Source organism: Jaculus jaculus, chromosome 2 (assembly GCF_020740685.1).
Source record: "Jaculus jaculus isolate mJacJac1 chromosome 2, mJacJac1.mat.Y.cur, whole genome shotgun sequence".
NCBI lineage: Eukaryota > Metazoa > Chordata > Mammalia > Rodentia > Dipodidae > Jaculus > Jaculus jaculus.
Genome location: NC_059103.1, coordinates 198,247,503 through 198,262,797, shown reverse-complemented (window position 1 = coordinate 198,262,797; position 15,295 = coordinate 198,247,503). Strand labels below are relative to the sequence as shown.

Sequence of the window (15,295 nt, the reverse complement as noted above, 5' to 3'; positions counted from 1 at the left end):
ATGGCGAACTCTGGAAATGGATCTGTCTTAACCATGGAAGTCTAGAAGCCTCACCTTCTAGAACTGTGTCATTCGCTGACGTGTTTGAGGTAACGGAAAGCAGCACACACACACCAGGGCCTCCAGTGGCTGTGACGATCCAGATACACGCGCCACTTTGTGCATCTGACTTTACGCAGGTACTGGGGAATGGAACTTGGGTAATCGGGCTTTTGAGCCATCTCTCAACAATTGAGCCATCTCTCCAGTCCCAGAACTGTCTTAAATTCAGCTCTTCCCATCAAATTTAGACTTAGGGTTCCTTTAACAGGATTTTGTCTTCAAGAGAGGAAACAAGTAAAAACTAAATAATAAACCTTACATTTTGATATAAGCACAGAGTATAAGCTTCCAAAGCTGTATTCTAAAAAGAATTTGTAGTCGTCTAGCTACATGGGGGCAAGGAATTACCTGTGCATATATGTACATAGGAGACAAAATTGGGCAGATCTGAGGGGCCTGAGGAAAAACATTACCCACAGTTTCCACAGCAAGGATACCAGGAAAGGTCACATGCTTGTGCTGTTCAGTCTCACCAATGTCATTTCTGTACAACTATCATCAGTGTAGTCTTTAAAATAAAGGTTTTTGGGCTGGGGAGGTAGCTTAGCAGTTAAGGTACTTGCCTACAAAGCCTAAGGACTCAGGTTCGATTCTCCAGGCCCCACAAAAGCCCATTCTCACTCTCTCTCTCTGACCTTTTCTCTGTCTCAAATAAATAAATAAAAAATAAATCAGAGCTGGACATGGTGGTACATGACTTTAATCCCAGCACTCGGAAGGCAGAGGTTGGAGGAATCACCATGAGTTTGAGGCCACCCTGAGACTATGTAATGAATTCCAGGTCAGTCTGGGCCACAGTGAGACCCTACCTTGAATAACCAAAATAAATAAATCAATAAATAAAATTTAAACAAGTTCTTGAGCAGGATGAGCTTCAATTCTAAAATGTTTTTAAACTTCTCCAATCTAAAGAAAGCAGAGCTGAAGTAAGGGTATTGGTGAAGCCATGGAGACTCTGGCCTGGGTATAAAGGCAGAGCTGCCTGGGAGAACAGCTGAAGAATCTGTCATGTGCTAAATGCAGCAGGTGTGGTGGCATCTCTAACCCTATCATATGGGAGACTGAGGTAGGAGGGTCACCTTCAGTTTGAGGCCAGCATGGACTATACAGAGTGCCAGGTCAGCTTGGGCTGGAGTAAAATCTTGCCTACAAACCAACAGTCCAACATGACTGCCATATAAGGAAGCTCTGAACATCAATGTTGATGGCAACACTTTGGTAACCAGGAGTGAAGAGACCAGAGGCCCACCTGGAGAAAGGATAAATAAAAGGTGGCATATCTTTGCAAAAGAACATTATATGGTAATGAAAGGGAAGACCTTATACTAGGACAGGAAGCAAGTGGTTGCCAGAGGCTGTGCAGGCAGATGGTAGAGTGCATTGTAACTGCCAGTGAGGATCAACCTCTTGAAGTGAACAGTGTCCTAGAGTTGACTGTGGAGACCAGTACACAATTCTGAAAACACACAAAAGCACTGAATTATACAAATTCATTGGTCTTGCTTGGAGGGAAAATACTGACACGTTTTCTTTTTAGTGAATGGGAGTACTGGCTAATTGTTACTGACTGGTCATCTTCCTCGAACAGTCACCTGTGAAACCTACTGCTGATGACACAGCCAGTCATGAGTGAATGAAGACAGACTCACCCTTTGGGAGCTCATATTGCTGTGTTTTGAATGTCTGAATATAGTGAGTAAGCTACGGGCATAAAAAGCTTCAAGGATGACAAATATACATGTAAGAACCCAGGAAAAAAAAGAGGCAACAGAAATCTTAACAGTCAAAAATGCATCCAGATTTGACTTACTGGGCTTAAATACACGCCTTGATGCACATCTCCAAACTGGCCTTCTCCAATGCAGCGCCCAAGCTCTATTCTTTCTCTTTGAATCTCATAATCCCTGGCTGCAAACACGATCCACACATTAATATACATGTTCCACATTCCAAGTGTAGAAATAACTCTTAATACATACATGTTATTTCAATACCATTCATGAAGAAAAAGTCACAGAAATGCTTTGAACAGAGTGGAATGCTCTTAAACAATAAATAAATAAAAGGAATCACCATATAAGTTATGGTATTAAATGAACTCTCTAACAACGAATTCCACTGAAAGTAGGTGGGTGTGTACCCCCCTACCAATGCTGTTCCTAGGAGTCTTTGGATCTCTGATTTATTTGGTATTGGCCAGTTTTCTAAATAATTGCTTTAATTATTAAATTGCATGCTTAACTAATAACAGCTATTAGTTTAGGTTATTAGCATATGAAAGCTATGAGAACAGTTACATAAAGCATTATTCCATAAATAACTCAAGTTTACAAGTATGAAAGCAACATTATACTGTGCCATAAGTAAAATTCACTTTTTGAAAGTTTAAGAGTTTTCCACTTTGTTATATTCCTATCTCTAGATTATTTATGGAGCTAAAAGAGTTTAAAGAGGTAGTTTTTAAAAGCTAATTTTAAAATTAGATAACATACAATCAAGGCTGAATATATCAGCATGAACTTTTGAGAACGTGCCTCAAACTAATAGATTAAACTGTGAGTTGTAAAGTCAATTATTCAGAAAGCTGCTGAGGCACATGGTGGAACACAGTAAACTGAATTCTAATGTGATAATTACTTAGTACTTGGTTTTCTCTCAACTATGAAAACCATTCCATCGCACTGTGTGTTCCAATAGTGGTATCACCAGCAGAACAAACGCCAAATATTCGAGCACTGTTCCCTGGTCATTCAATGCAGTCATACACAACACCCAACCCATGTTTTAGACATCTGCCTTCCTCTTTAAAATCACTTTAGCTAGTAATTCCACTGATGTAGCAGTATGAGTAAACCAATAACAAAGAGTTGAAAAAAAAAGTTAACTGAAAACTGAAACACCCCGCATCACTCGGGTTGCAAATGCAAGCAAATGCAGTATGTCAAAGGATCCTGTTACCTTCATCTATTCCATAGCTTTCTGTATTGCAATTAAGAGAGAGAAAAATTGAAGACCTTGCTTAGAAATGACTAATAACAATTAGGTTAACAACAACAAAGTCGGAGAGTACATTTCAATTGTATTAACCTAAGTACCTGAAGCACAAATGAATAAAAAAGAACTAAATATTCCTGAGTTAACGCAAAGATATTCAAAGTAAGGCCTCTGAATCCCAAATTCCTAGTCTGTAAGTCATTTTTGTAGACACTGGATCAAAATCTTCATGCTAGATATTTACTATGCAACTAGAAATAACAAACATGTGACTGTGGTCTCTTTGGAAGGAAGAAATGACCACATGGCTAGTTAAAAGAGGTAAACCTGAATGGAAACTCTGTTCCAAGTTGCCAATAACAGGTAAATCCTAGGGAAGAAGTATGAGCTCCTGCCAGGGTCTTGCTCCCTCCAATGACACAGGGCTCTGGGCAGGCAAAGTGGGCACGCCCTAGAAAATGCAAGCCTCAGAAGCCAGTATGCTTCCCCTTCATTTTGGCAATGTCTCCTTATGCATGAAGAAGACCTACAGTCTTTAGCTGTACTGAATGAAGTACATGAAATCAGGACGTCTGGATTTCACATTGATCTCTAAGCTTCCAAAGCCTCTTTAAGAGGCAGGTTTGTTGTTATTGTTGTCTTTATACCAAAATAAGATTTCAAGGGCTCATCTAATGGAAGGCATGGGAACAGCATACCCCAAGGCAAGATCTGAGGCATGCAGATTCTGTCACCAACAAGCTGAGGATCACCATGGGGAAGAGCACCTTGACATTTCCAGGTTCTGTGTCATCCCCAGCCCAACCCCTTTCACTGAATCATCTGGACTGAAGGCTGGGAACTCTATGTATTGCCAGTGAATGGCTGGAAGGGAAAATAAATTCTGGGTGTATGCACAGTTTTATGTAAGCCTAAAATAATACTAATATTCTACACAGAGAAAATAATCAATAAAGGATATTATCAGAGAGTCAGAAAATAAGATCAAAGAAATCTTTTTTTTTTTTTTCCCCGAGGTAGAGTCTCACTCTGGTCCAGGCTGACCTGGAATTAACTCTTTCATCTCAGGGTAGTCTTGAACTCATGGCAATCCTCCTACCTCTGCCTCCTGAGTGCTGGGATTAAAGGCGTGCACTACCACGCCCAGCTAGATCAAAGAAATCTTGTAACTATACGAATCATTTCAGCACTTGCAATCCAGTCTTCTGACCTCAGGGTGGCACACACAGAATTCTCTTTCCAGAGGGTAAAGGAACATTTCTGTTGGGCATTCACGTGAGAGCAAATATGGAAAGCTCTTTAAGATGAGGTGCATCCCGCCAACCCTAAAGAGAGCAGAGCAACCTACTCACTTGAAGGCATGGTGTACGTGTCCTCTTCATCGATGATCTCAGCGTAATCATCAGTCTCTGTATGGAAATAAAAGTGACATCAATGCCCAACATACAGTAATACACACTTATGTATTGAAAAACAAATAGACAAACACAGAAAAGCCTTGTGAAAACTAGGAAGACGTGAAATGACTGTGAATTATTTAAGGGGAAAAAAAAATCTGCTGACCACAGAAACTCCTTCAAGTACACCAAATGCATGCTTAAAAAACTATATTATGTATGGGGAGGGGAACAACTGGGGATGTTAATTAGGCGATAGAGTGATTTCCTAACATGCATGAAGCCCTAGGTTCTATCTTCAGTACTAAATAACCAGGTGTGATGATGCATGTCTGTAATACCAGCACTCTGGAGGTAGCAGCAGCAGATCAGAAGTTCAAGGGTATCCCCAGCTACAAAGCAAGTTCAAAGCTAGCCTGGGCTACATGACATCCTGTCTTTAAAAAAAGCCCCCCCCCCCAAAAAAAAACCAAAGAAAATAGAAAAAGACACACTGTGTTCTGCTGGTGTTTCTGAAACAAAACAGGCATTACAGAATCCTGCAAGCTCCGATCTTGTTAATAACCAGTGTGACAGTGTCACCTGAAGATTCTCCTTCTGAGAACAAATGGTAGTCTGGCCAAATTTTGAATACAACTGGCTCTGGGTTCGAAATACAATCCAGGAATTTATATTTGTTGCCTTTACAACCAGATATTGAAAGAGTACACATTAATTTCAAAAAAAAAAAAAAGATCTGACAAAACTTTCAAAAAGAAGCAAGCAGATTTTAAATGAGTTATCTCTTGAGATTATAATGTCAAGGCACTCTGGTGTTTTTACTTCCTCTTTCTGGTAACACAGCAACTTAAAAACCCTTGTGTGAAAACAACAGGCACTTCAGAACAACCTGTTCCACTGATTCTGTTCTACTCTTTTTTAGAAGAGGCCTTTGCCTGCTAGGCCATTCTGACCATCAGCCAGGACCTGGACTGCCCCCGGGAAAGTCCTTGGAGAGAGCCAATCTGACACCTGACAGGAACTTCAGTGGCTGCCAGCTACAAGTGCTTTCTCCCGTGTCCCAAGCACAAAAGCCAAAGAAGCTGGAGAGCATATCCTGTCCAGTGGCTAGGATGCCAATCACTGCGTACACTTCTGTGGGTCATGAATGAGATTAAACCTCTAACTGGAAGAATTCAGTTTCTTTTTTAAAAAATATTTTATTTTTATTTATTTGACAGAGAGAAGGGGGAGACAGAATGGGCGTGCCAGGACCTCTAGCCACTGCCAATGAACTGCAGATGTGTGCGCGCCACCTTGTGCATGAGGCTAACATGGGTCCTGGGGAATCAAACTTGGATCCTTTGGCTTTGTAGGCAAACACCTTAACCGCTAAGCCATCCCTCCAGCCAGAATTCAGTTTCTTAATGTGTAATGACCACTGAAAGTGATTTAACAATTGCATAAAGTGAGCTAGGTGTGGTGGCACACACCTTTAATCCCAGCACTAGGAAAGCAGAGGTAGGAGGATTGCTGTGAATTCAAAGCCAGCCAAAGACTACATAGTAAATTCCAGGTCAGCGTAGGCTAGGATGAGATCCTACCTCAAAAAAAACAAAGGGCTGGAGAGATGGCTTAGCGGTTAGGTGCTTGCCTGTGAAGCCTAAGGACCCCAGTTCGAGGCTCGATTCCCCAGGACCCACTTAAGCCAGATGCACAAGGTGGTGCATGCATCTGGAGTTTGTTTGCAGTGGCTGGTGGGCCCATTCTTCTCTCTGTATCTCCCTCTTTCTCTCTCTGTTGCTCTCAAATAAATAAACAAAAAAATTAAACAAACAAACAAAAATTGCTTTACAAGTTTGGCTGGCAGAACATAACATCAATAAATAAACTCTCCTTAAGGCATCAATCAGATGTAAACTATTCCCAAGTTCTGGATGACAAGTGAAGACTCTTGTTTTTACATGTTTATCAACACCACTTACAGAAAAGAAAAATTTATTATCTTCAAAGCCTTACCCTTCTTCTAGTTCTGTATTTCTATGACACTAGCCTCAAGGAGGGCTGAGAACAGTGAATCAGCACCAGTAGTCCTGGAGCTTTGTTTTTGTGTGACATGGGTTATAAAATACCATGGGGGGGGGGGGAGAGACAACTAAAAAACTGGTAGGAGGAATTGCTCAGGACCAGGCAGAGAGGAATCTTCTCCAATAGCTAAGATAGACAAATGTGTGCCTTTAAAGGAAAAAAAAAATGATATTTTATGAGGGAGAGAATGGGCACACCAGGGCCTTTAGCTACTGCAAATAAACTCCAGACACATGTGCTACCTTGTGCCTACGTGGGTCCTGGGGAACTGAACCTGGGTCCTTAGGCTTTGCAGGCAAGTACCCTAACTACTGAGCCATCTCTCCAGCCCCATTTTTCTTTTCACTCTGTAATTTAGCAGCCTCACCTCAGCATACATCGCAACATCAAATGCAGCTAAAGCTGCTGTGTATCCACTTCCTGGGTGACACAGGAGGTTTCAACAAGCCTGTTTAGAAGCCCACCCCACCCTCTAACAGCTCCTACTGCCGGAATGAAGACAGCAGGCATCAGAGAATGACAGGAATGGCAGTGAGTTCATGCGGACTTACATGTGCCATCATGCTTCATCTTAGAGGTCTCCTGGACTGAGGAGATGGCTCGATGGTTGAAGGCACGTGCTTGTAGAGCCCTCTTCTCAAACTAACTTGTCCATGTCCCTACTTGTAATCACCTCTCCTGATTTCTCACTCTCATCACCTGTACCTTCCTTGTCACCTGCCTCCCCACATCTTCAGAATAGTGTCCACTGAAGCAGAGCCCTGGATATCTTGTTCTCAGTGTCTTCAACATCTCTAGAACAGCACCTGGCTTAGAGCAGGGACTCAGGTGATAGGTACTAAAGAACCAGGATGAATGCCTGGCAGCAACAAAGCAAGGAGACAATGTGTCCCCTAGACTCTGGGTCACAGGACTTGAGAAACTTGATAGAGTGGCACAGACAACCAACAGTAGAGCTGCTATGTCTGGGAAAGGAACATGGACACATGTGACCTTTAGGGGATTACTTCACCTGCATGTCTGCAGCGATGTCTTCATGGGTACAAGGAGAACAGTATGTACCCCAGGGTCATAAGGACCACAGGAAACAGTATGGCAGACACATTCACTGCTGCTGTACGGCAGTGAGGCCTGCAGTTCCTGCCTACTGATCTAGGTTGCCTTACAAAATCCAAGAGGAGACACCAACTACTGAAATACTTCCGAGCGGTAGGATGAAAATGGTTTATACACAGCAGGTTAGCGCCAACATGGATATGGGAAAATCAAATTGCATACATTTTAGTCAATGCACACAATTACATGAAAGGGCTTGTGCACGTCAAGCTCATGCCATCAATCTAGCACTTGGAAGATTGAAGCAGGGGATCACCCATGACTTTGAGGCTAACCTGGGCTATAGAGTGAGGCCTTTTCTCAACACACCACCACCACCAACAACCAACTATCAAACAAACAATAAGCAAAAGGAATAGCAAAGAAACAAGGAAGGAAGGATAGAGCCTGTACATTTTTTAGTGCTATATGAGTTCTATATAAAACCTCCAGGATTTGCAAAGCAACGTGTGAATACTACATGGGTTGATTGGTTTGCACAGAGCAGTTACACTGTGGAAGGCACACAGAAATGAATTTCAAGTGGTGACTTCTTTAGAAGTATTTCTCTAAAAATCCATGGTGCTAATTTGATTATATTTTTTCTTTGCTGACTTTGGGACTTAGGGACAGCATGACATGGACACCAAACGTGATTCACATAATTGGGGGCCCTGAGATGCTGTGGACCCCAGCCAGAACTCCCTGTTCCTGAATAAAGGTAGCATAGGAGGAACATAAGAAGAAAAATCAAGAAATAGCTCAAATATCTAGCACAAAAAATATAAGCAAGATTCATGGTCTCCATTTAATGACGACAATGGCATATTACACATGCTAGAATAGTGTCATAAGCAAGCATGCACTCCACTACTGAGGGGACAGAAGACAGGAGGACTGCTAGGTCTTGCTGGTTAGCCAACCTATCTAAACAACATGAGCCCCGGCTTCAATGGGACACTCTGTCAGGATTAACCCCTGTCCAGATCCCAAACTGACACCAGCGCTATCCCTTCTGACCAGCATAACTGCTCCCCAAAGTGGCTCAGAGGGAGGTGGGGTTCAGCACAGCTCCTCAGTGCAGAGCTGGGCTTCGAGGTATCATAAGACATTTCATCTTTTACACAATTCATACAACTCTTGGCTTCAAGGCTATCATAGGTTTCAGATATTGTGGGTAGAGGAAGGGCACAATTTGCTCCAGGGACACTCACAGAAAAGGCAGGGCCCAAAGGTCTGAGGTATGTCACAAACCAAACTAAACCAAACCAAACCAAACCAAACCAAACCAAACCACAACACAACACAACACAACACAACACAACAGTAAAAATAAAAAGTGGGTTGGGATGTAGCTCAATTGGTAGAGCACTTGCCTAGCAAGCATGAGGTCCTAGGTTTGAGCCCCAGCACCACATAAAACTAGACTCTGGCAGTGAATATCTGTGATCTTAGCACTTGAGGTAGAGGCCAGGGGATTTTTTTTCCCCCCGAGGCAGGATCTAGCTCTAACCCAGGCTGTTGTGAAATTCACTATGTAGTCTCAGGGTGGCCTTGAACTCATGGTGATCCTCCTACCTCTGCCTCCCGAGCACTGGGATTAAAGGTGTGTGCCAAGAGCCACTACACCCGGCTAAGGGCGGAGGATCTTAAGGGCTTTGCTTTTGGTGTGTATGGAGTATGTGGAGTACATTCTTTTTTTTTTTCTCTCAATTTTTATTAACATTTTCCATGATTATAAAAAATATCCCATGGTAATACCCCCACTTTCCCCTTTGAAACTCCATTCTCCCCATCTCAATCAGTCTCTCTTTTAATTTGATGTCATGATCTTTTCCTCCTATTCTGATGGTCTTGTGTAGGTAGTGTCAGGCACTGTGAGGTCATGGATAGCCAGGCCATTTTGTGTCTGGAGGAGCATGTTGTAAGGAGTACTACCCTTCCTTTGGCTCTTACATTCTTTCTGCCACCTCTTCCGCATTAGACCCTGGAAAGTGTGATTGAGATATTACTCAGTTGGAGTACAATCTTGTGTGTGAAGATGCACCCACCTTGTTTGCACACATGTGTATGCCAGAGGAAGACACTAATGGTCCCCTCTATTGCCCTTCCTGCTTTCTTTCCTTGAGATGGTCTCTCATTGAACCTGGGGCTTGTGTTGTTTGGTTAAACTGGCTGACCAGCAAGACACAGCAATCATCCTGTTTTCTGTATGCATAACCACAGCTGTCTTTTTGTATGGGGTCCTCATGCTTGCATAGCCAGCATTCTTACTTTGAGCCATCACTCCATCCTCCTATGTAACAAGTTTGAGATCAGCCTGGACTATATGAGATCCTGTCTCAAAAAATTAATTAAGTGGGGCATGGTGGCTTACACCTTTAATCCCAGTACTCAGGAGGCAGAGGTCGGAGGATTGCAGTGAGTTTGAGGCCATCCTGAGACTACATAGTGAACTCCAGGACAGCCTGGAAAAAAAATTAATTAAAAATAAGTTAACAGACAAAGTTATTAGGGAAATAAAAATATTGTAAAAAGAGGACTTTTAAATTTTGGGATATTTGAGTGGTCCAGTATCACAACTAGAAAGCTGGGAAAACCCTATTAAAAAGGGAGGAAACTCAACAGCTCAGAAAACTGGAGAGAAAAGTTACTATATTCTCATGTTAAACAAACTCTTTCCTGAGACTGTCATAATGCACCAGTGGCACTACGGGCTGATGCTACGTCACATAAAACCTGATGGCCCTGGAGCTGCCATGAAAGCATCAGCTTGGTGTTTGGGGGGTGTCCTGGTGGAACAGGGACCATTAATGTCCCTTGGTCTGTAAAGAAAAGTAACTGAAAAAAAAAAAAAAAAAAAACAGAAATTAATTTTCTCACAGTCCAGGAGGTCGACAGCCTAAGATCAAGGTGCCTTTTTGGCTTTTCTCTTGTGTCTTGTAAATGACTGTACCATCTCTGTCTTATCATCTCCCCCTGTCTGCAGGATGGTCTTCAAGTCCTCTTTTCTTGAGGACACCAGTCATGGTTAATTAGGACCTCCTTTGAGCTTCCTTACCACTTCTAAAACCCTGTCTTCAAAGGCAGTCATATCATAGGACCCCATTATTTAGGACTTGAATGTATAATTTATTTCCTTCCTTCCCTCCTTCTTTCTTTCTTTTCGAGGTAGGGTCTCACTCAGGCTTGGAATTCACTGTGTAGTCTCAGGCTCACCATGAACTCACAGTAAGTCTCCTACCTCTGCCTCCTGAGTGCTGGGAATAAAGGCATGTGCCATGGCTGGCCTTGAGTGTATGAATTTTTGAGGCCACAATTTAGCCTATAGTCATTTAATGAATGTTCAGCCAAGGATTGAATAAACTACAACATAATTTTAAAAAGGAAAAGAAAAAACAAGGGCACACAAGCCTTAGGCTCAGAAATCGCTGAGGCTTTGCAAACATGTGCAGTTTTTCCAATATAGGGGACACCTCTTCCTTTCCCTCAGGTGCATAAAGGGGCAGTTCTAGCTCCCTTCCTGCTCATGGGGGTAGGAGGAGCATGTACTTATTGGAGGGAGGGGTGTGATACACCATCAATCTCATACACCTTCACTCTCTTATCCAACCTGGATACCAGATATGCCATGACCTCTGTAGAAACCATGACACAGTGGACAATGGTCTTTTCCAGGAGCAAAGACACATCCACTTCACTCCACAATCTTAAACAGCTAGACCAGAGATTGGCATACTGTGTATGCAAGGTTGGAAGGAAATGTTTTAGGACTGTGCCCCTCTAACTTTGTTGTTCAAATCACAGCCCAAAGGCTACTATGGGAAAAGACATGCCTTGTGTTCCCACAAAACTTACTTGCGGACACTGATTTGAGTGTCACGTAGTTCTGATAAGTCATGAAGATTGGCTTTCTTTTGCTATTTTCTTTCTAACCATTAAAAACATAAAGGCACTGCTACCCCATGTGTCAGCCTAAGAACAGGTAGGAGGTGAGATCTCTGACAAGCTCTGCTACTCACTGGTAAGATGAGAAATACCCTTCTTTGGCCACCTCGTAGCACGGAGCAATTCAGATGTGGAAAAATAAATACACATGAATGTTTGCATCCTACCCATCTGTGGTAACCACCATTTGTTTTTAATTTACATCTGAGTGCCTCCCAGTAAGTCTCAAAACCACCAGGGACTCTTTCCCCAGGAGAGGAAGGTGGTAAGCAAGCTGCTGAGGTCATCCGAGTCAGCTGGTGACAGGACAGAGCAGGAGAGGATAAGGCTGAAGCCCAACCAATCACTGGTCTCTGATGACCATTTTTTTCATGTGCAAGCCCGTGCTGTTTAATGACGCTTGGGAGCGCTGTCCTGGGCCAGGAGTGGCTGGGTAAGGTGCCTGCTCTCCAAGAAGGGCCGGTGCTTCTCTATTAGTACCACAGAAGACTCTTGGAACAAAGGTCAAATCTGGCTTTGAATCTCATGAGGAATTCACACTCCTCTGAAGTCATTAGCTTCTGAGCTACGTAACACTCTCTACAACCACTTTATTCATTCTATGCAGATGTTCATCCTTGTCACAAGATGAACAGGGGTGAAAGTTTCAGTGAATGGACTGTCATTTACTCATAAGAAAAAAAATGGAAAAATGAAGAAAATCTCCATTTTAGCTTTTAAAGGCATATAACATTTCATGCAGGTGTTGCACAAACAAATGAGAAACATGACACAAAATGTGATTTTAGAATTACCATGTTATTCAGAAGTATCAAATGTTTGAGAAAACAAGTGTCATTACTGCTGATATTTCCCTTAACAGTTGTGTGACTTAAAATCCAATCATCTTTCCTTTCCATGACCTCACTCATACACTGAATCATTGTACAGATACCACATAAACATCATATAGCAGTAACATAATGTGAAAATAAGTATTACCGTCCCCACTAATTTCATCTGCAGATCCAGGTGGCATGCAAAGAAAGGGGGGGGGGGTAGGAAACAGAGGGCAGGAAAGAGAAGAGGGAGAAAGGGGAAACACACTATTAAAATGACAAGTAAGTCAAAAATGCAAGCAAAATAACAAAGTCACCCTTAAAGTCTAGGTCAAATCATAAAACCAAGATTGTACCAGTGTTTTACTTGGAGTTGTACTTGCACGATGCACAGCTAGACAGCAGTACTACAGTTATTTCTACCACACTAGGTAAAATTAATTTGCTGGCATTTCATGGTTAAACATGGCATCTATCTCCCTCAAAGAGAACCCACACTCTCTTAGATAAAACTGTAATCAAACTAATCATTACGGCACACATAAACTGATAACCAGGTCATGCTTGTTCTAATTAGCTGGTGGGATTTATTTCACATGGCACAACTAGGCCACACCTACGCTGTTAACCAGGTACGGGTAATTCTTAAAGCCATGCTGACAAGTAAATCTCCCATTTAAAATTGTACAAAACATATTTTGAGACATTTTTGATAAACTACTATTTTAATAATCATCAAAAATTATTTCCTACAAAACCATCCAATTGGGTCTATACAGCATTTGTCCCCCAAGCACAGAGAGCATACATGGGGTTCACTCTGATCATCCCACATTCAATTGCATGCTGTATTAGGAAACCCACAAGGCCAAAACCGGTCCTGCCAACTCCTCAGAAAACACTCAGATAACAGAAGTGACACCAGGAAGCTTCTTCTCACCCTGTCATGCATTGAGAAGCTAGTGAGGAGGCAATCTCATTGAGAACACAGCCCAAAGACTGCAAGACACCCCTGTTACACACGAACATTGAGAGAACAGCCCACAGACTACATGACACCCCAGTTACACACAAGCATTGAGAGAACAGCTCAAAGACTGCAAGACCCCCTTGTTATACATGAGCATTGAGAGAACAGCCCAAAGACTGCAAGACACCCTGTTACACATGAGCATTGAGAGAACAGCCCAGAGACTGCAAGACACCCTGTTACACACGAATGTCCAGTATGGCTGTGGACTGCTCAGGACAACACAGAAGCGTCTTGCTGGAGTTAAGATGGGGGCCTTGGCTAACAGGAGAGCGCAAGTGCAGTGCAGTACCGGTCGAAGGAGGCTCAAGGGAACAGAAGAGCAAGGGGAGAAAGCGGCTAGCTTTCTTAACTTTATGTTGGCAGTGACTGACTCCTTCACAAAGAGGCAAGAGAAGGAAAGAGAAAAACAGAAACAAATTATTTCAATACAAAAGACATTTTAAGGCAAATCTGTAAAAACAGGTTTAAAATTAAGAACTTTTATTGGTCCACTGACCTTATTTGTAACTATGACTGACCTGCAGTTTTAAAATATAATTTTCTGTTTTAGCAAAGATTAGCACTGTGTACAGAAAGAAGAAATCATGAAATTCTTCCAGCTCTGTAGAGCCAGCCAAACAACAAATAACAAAACTAAAACAAAATGGAAAACATAGTAATAAAAAGCAAAGGCCAATAAGTAATTTAAGAATCAAGAATACCCGCTGCTGTTGTGAACACTTAACAATGAACTATAAAGAAAATTGTCTTTTGCAAAACTTGATTTGTAGAAGTGCTTTATGAGCAATTTATCCCAAATCTTTCACAGAAAAAAAAAAAAACAGGCTCAGAGTATTTTAACACAAGAAACTGGTGAGAAGGATGTAAATTGGCACCATCCATCCATCCATTCACTTGCCCATCCATTTCTCCAGCAGCAGCAGCAGCAGAAAGGACACAGAGCAACAACGTAGTGTGACAGAGCAGTGGGCAGACACCCTCCAGTGAGGTCTGAGCAGGAATGAAGCCTGAAGGTGCAGCAGACTTAACATGTCTACACAGGCAGGCTGTAGCATTAACAGTCCTGACTTCCAGGGTGGATGAAGGAGAAATGAGGCCAAAATATACGGCCATCAAGAAGGCAACAGGCTCAACAACACTATCACAAAAGCAACAGAAATGACAAGAATTGAAAAACATGTATTAGTAATATTTTCCAAATGACATGCTTTGATTTTAGTGACATTCACTGACCACTTCATCTTTTTGCTTGATGTGAAAAGCCACCCTCACTCCACATTCTATTTTTAGACTTCCTCCATGATGGCTCTGACCCAGTAAGTAGATGTACATGATGCTAGATGTTTAGGAGTGAGGTGAGTAAGTTACTGGGGTGAATAAGACCATGGACTGTGGTTAACAATATTCTGTCAGTATTAAGTTTCCTGGTTTTGAAGATTGTATTCAGACTGTGTGTAATGATGGATAATTATACTTGGATTGTGTAAAATGAGGTCTTTGGTCTTAAGAAATACAAACTGGGGCTGGAAGGATGGCTCAACGGTTGAGGCACATGCCTGCAAAGCCTAACAACCCAAGTCTGATTCCCCAGACCCACGTAAAGCCAGATGCACAAAGTGGTGCATACATCTGGAGTTTGCAGTGGCTGGAAGCACTGGCATGTCCATTCTCTGTCTTTCTCCTTGCAAATAAATAAATAAATATTTTAAAAAAGAAATACAAACTGAAGCTGGGTGTGTGGTACATGTATGTAATCCCAACACTCAGGAGGTGGAAACAAGAAGAGATCAGGAATACCTGATCAGTTTCTGCTATGTAAGAGTTATCTCAAAATACACACA

General features: G+C 42.2%; 1 protein-coding gene across 11 annotated transcripts in view; it reads right to left on the bottom strand.

Annotated features, from left to right (window-relative positions):
- The window catches only part of Ptk2 (protein tyrosine kinase 2), a 296,868-nt gene that overhangs the window by 75,269 nt on the left and 206,304 nt on the right, over positions 1-15,295 (bottom strand). For 6 of the 11 annotated variants that reach the window (XM_045143858.1, XM_045143860.1, XM_045143866.1 and 3 more), the window contains 4 exons: positions 12,585-12,602; positions 4,449-4,505; positions 3,061-3,081; positions 1,913-2,010 (listed from right to left, as the gene is read on the bottom strand). In XM_045143858.1, coding sequence (XP_044999793.1) covers positions 1,913-2,010; positions 3,061-3,081; positions 4,449-4,505; positions 12,585-12,602 — 194 coding nt within the window. The remainder of the gene's footprint in view (positions 1-1,912; positions 2,011-3,060; positions 3,082-4,448; positions 4,506-12,584; positions 12,603-15,295) is intronic. The other 5 variants (XM_045143862.1, XM_045143863.1, XM_045143864.1 and 2 more) reach the window with 3 other exon arrangements.